Source organism: Prorops nasuta, unplaced genomic scaffold (assembly GCF_024137725.1).
Source record: "Prorops nasuta isolate Cenicafe-Biocafe unplaced genomic scaffold, Cenicafe_Pnas_1.2 PNAS00087, whole genome shotgun sequence".
Taxonomy (NCBI): Eukaryota; Metazoa; Arthropoda; class Insecta; order Hymenoptera; family Bethylidae; genus Prorops; species Prorops nasuta.
The window spans coordinates 76,202-83,934 of NW_027116884.1; the positions used below are offsets into that span (position 1 = coordinate 76,202).

The following is a 7,733-nucleotide window of genomic DNA, read 5'->3' on the forward strand; positions in this document are numbered from 1 at the left end:
AGAATCAGGGAAAATCGTGAGTGAAGAAAAGAAACAACTGGTGCAAGAGTTACATGTCCCTGCGAGAAGAAATTTTCCACGACGAAAAGTCATAATACGTGGTTTCGATGATCTCTGGCAGGCTGACCTTGTTGATATGCGTTATTACGTTGATACTGGTCATCACTATATTCTGACAGTGATTGATACCTTATCGAAGTATGGTTGGGCAGTAGCGCTTAAGACAAAAAGTGGTAAGGAAGTGACCACAGCTATGGGAAAAATTTTAAAGAGTGGAAGATGTCCCAAAAATTTGCAAACTGATAATGGTAAAGAATTTTACAACAACGAGTTTCAACTGCTCATGAAAAAACGTGGAATAAATCATTACTCCACGTACAGCACGTTAAAAGCGTCAATAGTCGAGCGTTGGAATCGAACGTTAAAAACCGAAATGTGGAAACGTTTTACACTGGACGGTAGTTACAAATGGCGAAATATACTGCAACAGCTGGTAGATGATTATAACGCGCGAAGACATCGTACTATAGGAATGCGGCCCGTTGACGTGAAACCTGAGCATGCTGAGCATCTGCTTGCTACTGTATATAGCAACATTAAGATCGTTGGACGTACCAAGTTCAAGGCTGGTGATTTCGTGCGAATCAGTAAATACAAAAATGCGTTTGCTAAAGGTTACACACCGAACTGGACTACTGAAATATTTCAAATTACAAAAGTGCAAAGGACAAATCCTGCCACGTATCTACTTAGAGATTCTCGTGGTACAGACATACATGGTGGATTTTATGAATATGAACTTTTAAAAACAGGTAATCCTGATGTATACTTGGTAGAGAAGATATTGCGTAAGAAAGGGAATAAGGTATTTGTAAAATGGTTAGGAATGGATAAAACGCATAATTCGTGGATAAATAAGAATAATGTTTTGTAATAATAATAATAATAATAATAATAATTTATGTAATATATTATAATACAATAAATACAGCTATTAAAATCTACTCTTTTAACCTATAATGTCCCCAAGGTAGAGTCGCTACAGAACCGGGTGTTATGTGACGTTTATCGTCATACGGACTGAGAGCAATTTTTCGCTGAGTAGTGGAAAACACCTTGTGCAATTTCGAACGAATTAAATTTTGGTTACGGGACTGTACGGTGAAATTATCCAAACAATCCTTGTAGTCGTCAAAAGTTATGTTTCTATCGATAACATAACCTTTGACCCCCTTAGCCTTTTTGGTAATTTTCGTACAGTCCTGCACCTTAAAGGTATACATTTTCGCTCTCAATCCAACGAACTCGGTCATGATCTTTCCATTGTTCTCATCCTTCATTAGCCCAGGCACTTTTTTATTGACTCGAGGTAAGCCGTACCGATTATCAGCAGGGTAATCGCTGGTGTCGAATTTGACCAGATCACGTTTCATGACCGAGTAAACATCGTCACACTCGATACTGTACACTAGACTGTCCGTGTCGGTATACATCGCTTTACATTTACTGCCGAATGTAGGAAGCATATAATCGTAATGGAATTCATACAGACAGATCTTTGAAATATCTAAAATGCTCATGCCTACGTACACGGGCTTATCAAACTTCGCGGATAATTTCGACAATTGAATAGCGACCAAATTCTCTTTAAATATCGCACGACTGTGAAAATTCGGTTTGGAAAACAACGCTTCCGCCCCGTATCTTCCCTCCCACTTGGTTACGAGCCTCACGTCAACTCTATTCCTAACATTTTCCATAGTCTTACCAAATACTGCATTGTTCATTAGCTTGAAGAGATTCTTCTCGAAATCGTTTTTCGAGGCTGTCCGCAAGCGTGTATTTAATTCGATATACGCCTTCAGCCAGGTGGACTGCCGGAACTTTAAACCGCGATAAATGCGTTTTAAGACGATACCGTTACGTATACACTGCTGTAGAGCACGGTAGTGTATCACATAACGCGTCTTATCGTCGACGGTTGCGAGCAGTTTCTCCTGGTGTGAACCTAGCGGCTTCTCACGCACCGGGCAGAATGGTAGATCGGAGTGTTTGTCGTGAAGCTCGCGTGGATATTCCAAGTCCACCTCCAAAATATAGCCTTCGGACGAATCCTCGGACACATTAAGGATGTCGAGATTGGCAGCGTCATCGATCCATTGGAAACCGTGGGTAGGCAACGGTTGACACATTGCCCATCCATATAGATTATTAACGTCGTAATACATCAAGTATTTCGACGGTTCCGCCGGATCGTAGTTTCGCATGTACCGATTGTTGGCCCTCTCATAGCGGTGGGAGCACTGGCTCAAACCACCGCGTATACCGCGTTCAATAAAAAGCAACATGTCCACATCGGTGAAGAGTTCCAGACGGATTCCCGTATGCTTGAGCATCGCGTCCCAAGTGAAGCCTGGAAGCGTATAATAGTGAGCGGGATCTAAACTATAATTTTTCATGCAGCTATCGCGAAAACTCTCGAAAACATCGGCCAACAATAGGACATCGGTCTTCAAATAAAGATCGCTGTACTCCCCGAGTGTTGTCACAGAGAATTTGGTCCATACCTCTTTGGCATGATTATATGCTTCTTCCGTGATATCGCTATCGGACAGTCTATTGTAGAACAACTCTCGTGCAGGTAAAACCGTTTCTTCCAAGCGAGTAATGTTATCCACATAATCGTAAGGAAAAATACCTTTTCTCGTAAGCAGGCTGAACTGTTCAATACTTAATTCCGAAAATTGTGACTCTAAATTTTTCAGCTGAGATCTATTCAGATATGAACTCAATTTATCCAAACTGGATGCCATAAATTTGAACGAATCGATGAATCTTAGCTGTATATTATACTTTCGCAGATATTTACTAAATGAAGTGTATTTTTCCTTATTTACAGGCAGCAAATATACCGATCCCTCAAACGTATTCACGATCGTCTCAAAAAGAAAATGTGAATCATAGCCGGATAAATTATGGAATATTACGGGAATAACATGCGAGTCTTTAAAGTTTAAGTTGCAATTATTATGAGCCGGTCCTCTATATCTACCAGTTTGGTGATCATGATCGCGAATACGCACTTGATTTGGAAGAAACGGTTTTCCACAAATGTGACAATTAGGTTCACTGTAGTGCCGCGAAATTTCAACATCACTAAGAGTATTCATCGGTATTAGAGTCTTCAATTTTTCGCTGACGATGCGTGCAATGCTCTCGAGCTCGCATACGAACCATTCGATGCAATTAGCACCTCGATGTGAATTATAACATGAGAGTGACGCATCGCGAGCACTTTTCAAATAATACCCTACACTAAAAGGTACATGTTTCTGATAATCGTAACTATTTTTACTACTATTACTACTATTGTCAATTTTCTGTAGTAAACATTCAAAGTCTGCATAGACGACAAACGGCACTCTTTCACTGTTCTTCTGGTTTTTAAAAGATACCCAGCAGTCTTCAGCTTTCCTTGGTAGAATTACGTGCAGGTTGTCATTAAGCTGCACACAATCCCTCTCATGCGACTGTAGCTTATCTGCAGTACGGAAATAGTGTAAACAGCTGAAATGAATTATTGATATTATTAGTATTTTTTTATAAAATATTAATATCTCTAGTATAATTCTTACTTACCGATCACAAATATGAGCACTGTGTTCTCTTTTACTTATTTGGCTGCTTATCAACCTTGGAAGATTTCTTATACAAAGAAAGTGTGCAGTTCCCTGGTCATCCGTGATGAGGAGGAGGTTAACATGCCTAGAACGTTTCATCTTTGTTATCTGAAGCGGTACAATGTTCACTTTGGCTTTACAATCATGTTCCTCCTCTACCTCCTCCATGGTAAAGACATTAACTGAAATGTCATTATCCACCTCAAATTTCGGAATTTGTTTTAGAGTGGTCGGAAACGTTATACTTCCTACATCTAAAACAGACCGATAATGTGGATAGGAGGATATTCGGTAGGATTTGGCAGGTGGAATTGCTGGAAATAGTGCCACTGTCACAGCCCATGCGAAACATGCGCTATCTTCATTGTCTATGTTTATCACAGCTTTTTTATGTAAAATAGCGGCTGGAAGCTCAATTCTGCATCCAGCATGTAGTGGATTGTAATGATTAATATTAACTATTAAACTCAGAATTTTCTCCAGAGCCCAACCACTATCACGTTCTTGAAACTCACTCAACTCTTTTAGTAAAATCTCTACAATATTTAGCCTATACCATTCCTTAAAATTATCAGTTTTATACAATACGCTATTCTTTGTACATACATGCTTATCATCACTAATGTCCTTAGAAACAAATTGTCCATTAAATACACAGTTTATCTTAACACTATTTACACTATCAAATACTTGGTTTACACGGGTGTACACAATTTCTTCTGCATCTAATAGAAAGCTGCGTGGTTCTATGTAACTACTATTTATCACCATACCACTACATATTCGGCTATTAAACGCTGATTCGAGCTCCTCCCAGATAAGTTCTCCCGCATTATGAGAACCAGAACCAAATTTAATGGAGCTTTTATCCTTTGATGCACGAAGCAGAAGGCACTTGATGTTCGCGATTTCAGCAAAATGTTTCTGTCGTGTACCCACTGATGCATTCCGATTATCGTTCCTCAGCTCCTGGATACGGTCACGACATTCACGTACCCATGTAGAGTACTCGTGCTCAGTTTTAATTAAGCTAAACTTTTTTCGAAGTTCGGTATACATTTTGAGAATGTAAAATTGATGCGAAAAATGGGAGAAGAGGAAGATTGATTCGAGTCCGATTATAGTGGAATGAGTGAAACATTTCATCCATGATACATCTTTTTATAATTCACATATTGAGATGAAATTTAATATACTTAGTCATCAATTGGTATGTGTGTGTGTGCGTGTATGTGTGTGTATGTAAAAATTAGTTTTAAAATAGAATTACTGTAGAAACTCGATATGCTTATTCTTCAATTTAAACACGTGTTAAAAATCGTTTCAAAAAGACTGTTGTAGGAATCTGCTTAAATAACTGAAACGTAATTTTATTTTGTTTCTTATTTATTGTACATTTCTCTTTCATACATACATTTCATAAAATAAACATTTTTCAATGCACATAAACCTTCATGATTCATGCACATAGAAAGATCCAACTTGTCTTTGCTGTCTTTCAATTTGAAATCTCCCCACTCGCATTCATCTGCATTACTTATTGTATAATCAGAGATACCACTAAGCCAATTCCTTTTTTCTAGTCCTTTCACGAATATCTCTTGTTGTTCTTCTTCATTTATCACATATTTCCTTATAACATCTTTATACCTATAATACGGTGAATAGCCATCTGTCCAATTTAAGCCGTGATGGTTATAATATAACCAGCTAGAAGTAAAAATAAAAATATTACAGTAAAAAGCTTCTGTTTTAATTAAACAATTTCACTTACTTTGCTTGTTTTATCTCTGCCTCATTTAACCAAGAATATGGAAATGGTGGTGAAAATAAAATGTGAAACACTTTTTTATCGCGCAAAACTGCAAACTCTTTCACTATAAAAGAATTATCTTTCAATCGAAACCCTTGAAAGTCCACGAATGTAGGAACCATCGTTTTGATTACGATCTTTCGAAAAATTTGTGTTAAACTGACGCGTCCCCTGGCCCCTATCCTCGGATTTATTTAACCGAGAAAACGGAACAGTACATTGCACCAAGTATGCTTTGAATCAATTGTGTGTTTGTGCATGCTATTATATATTAGTTCAAAAATTGCTGAGCTATGGAAAAAAGTAACATACTCAGCTACATTTAGGGTAAAGGGGGTTCAACGGGGTAGTAGCATGCTGCAAAGATTCAAGGTTACGCGAGCAAAAAAAAAACGCAGGGAGAATCTGTTTTACCATCTAGGAAATTGCTTTTACTAACTGAGACCTGACGTCAGAGGAGTGGGGGTGTGATGTCAAAATGCTGCAAGTATCCTCCCGCACCCCCGCAACCCTCTCGCCCATACTTGCTGCGAGCTCACGTGGAGCCTCCGATTTCCCCCACCACCACCGCTTAGCACTTCTTGGCTCCCCCCACTACCTCGCAACCAGGCTCAGCCGAGTGGACAGGAGTGGGGGGGGGCCAGAACCGGCCTAGCATGTCTACTTTCTACATTACCGTTTTTGGCTTATAATTTTTGCGATGCCAATTGTATCGTATACGTGAAAATTTGAATTCTAATTTACTAAAAACACACATTACATATTTGACACATGATCCCTTCATCCATTGATTCCTTAAATTATATTTATGTAGGACTTGGCTGGACAGAAAACACTTTTAGTCTCTTTTAACACCAGATCGTTTATTTATTAAATAACAAATTGTATCTCTTTCTCTTATACTATTTTTCAAACTCTTGGATAGACTCGGGGATGCTCTCTCTCTCGTATGCTATACGCGTCTGAGGAGAAGCGACGACGGTGAGCGCGGCTGCGTCTCATGCTGCTTCGCCACTAGCGGCGCCACTTCCTAGCATGATAACGGCATTGCTTTCACACTCCCTCTTGCCATTATCATCTCTCATTCCAATCAACTAACACTCTTACGTTTTTAAATTTTACAATGAAAACTTAATCTAGTATTACAAAAATAAATTCAAATACCACGGCTCGCGTTTACATAGTATAAACTTAAATGCATCTTTATATTCTTAATTAACTATAGGCACTTTGGCACTTGAGCACAGATTCGGTTTCTTTGAACTTAATTTTTAATCTTGTCTCCGCAAAGCAGAAGTGGTAGAGTTATACCTTTGATTCGCTTCAGCTGCGCACTCTGCTTTTCTTCCTCGTTGAGGTCTCTTGGGATCTCTCTTGATTGCCTCCTCTCTTTTCCTCGTCATTCAGTTCCTGTGAACAAAATAATCAAAACATTCTCGTGCAATAATTAACTCTTTTATTACTCTTCTCTTAAATTCATTAATTTATCTCGTAATTTATTATGTCGAGGAGCTACTAGAGGTTTGGTAAATATATCAGCTACGTTCTCTTCCGTAGGTATCCATGATACTTTGACCCTCCCCTTTTCTACACAGTCTTTTACATAATCTCCGTGTGACTCTGACATAGGTGGTCTCTTACCTGTTAGTTCTCTTATTTTCAAGTTCTCGTTAATCTCTTTTATTTCCTCGTCAAAATCTTTCAACTTGTGACTTCCCAACATCTCAGTACAATCACCAGCTGATTTGTTGTCACATCTCATAGTTACTGGGTACATCGTTTCTCCTGTGATTTCTCTTAAAGCTTTATCCAGTGATATTGCCTCTTTGCAAGCTTCACTCATGGCAAAGTATTCTGCGTTGCATGTCGAAGAAGCAGGTAATGGTTGTTTATGGCTACGCCATGAGATTGGATCACCATACTAATTTACTACATATCCACTCGTGGAAGTGGATTTTTCTCTGTCTCTAAAACTTGAGTCGGTTAAAACTTCCATGTAGTCCGTACTACCAGTAAAGCGTAAACCTAACTCTGGTGTCCCTCGTAAGTACCTGAAAACTCTTTTCACTCCTTTCCAGTCCCCTTCTGACGGGTTATTTTGCTGACATGCTAACAGACTTACTGCTAAGAGTATATCTGGCCTCGTACATCTCGCTGGAAACATAAGTTTTCCAATAGCTTCTCGATATGGAGCTGTTGTTGGTTTCAAGGCATTTTTAAGATTCTCTTTTCTCTTCATT

The 7,733-nt window shown here is 38.8% G+C and overlaps 1 protein-coding gene across 1 annotated transcript; it reads right to left on the reverse strand.

The window, feature by feature from the left end:
• Positions 1–1,001: 1,001 nt before the first annotated feature.
• LOC136784871 (uncharacterized) lies at positions 1,002–1,580 on the reverse strand. The gene has a single exon (XM_066745784.1). It carries the CDS (start codon positions 1,578–1,580, stop codon positions 1,002–1,004), a length of 579 nt encoding a protein of 192 aa, XP_066601881.1.
• Positions 1,581–7,733: the final 6,153 nt, after the last annotated feature.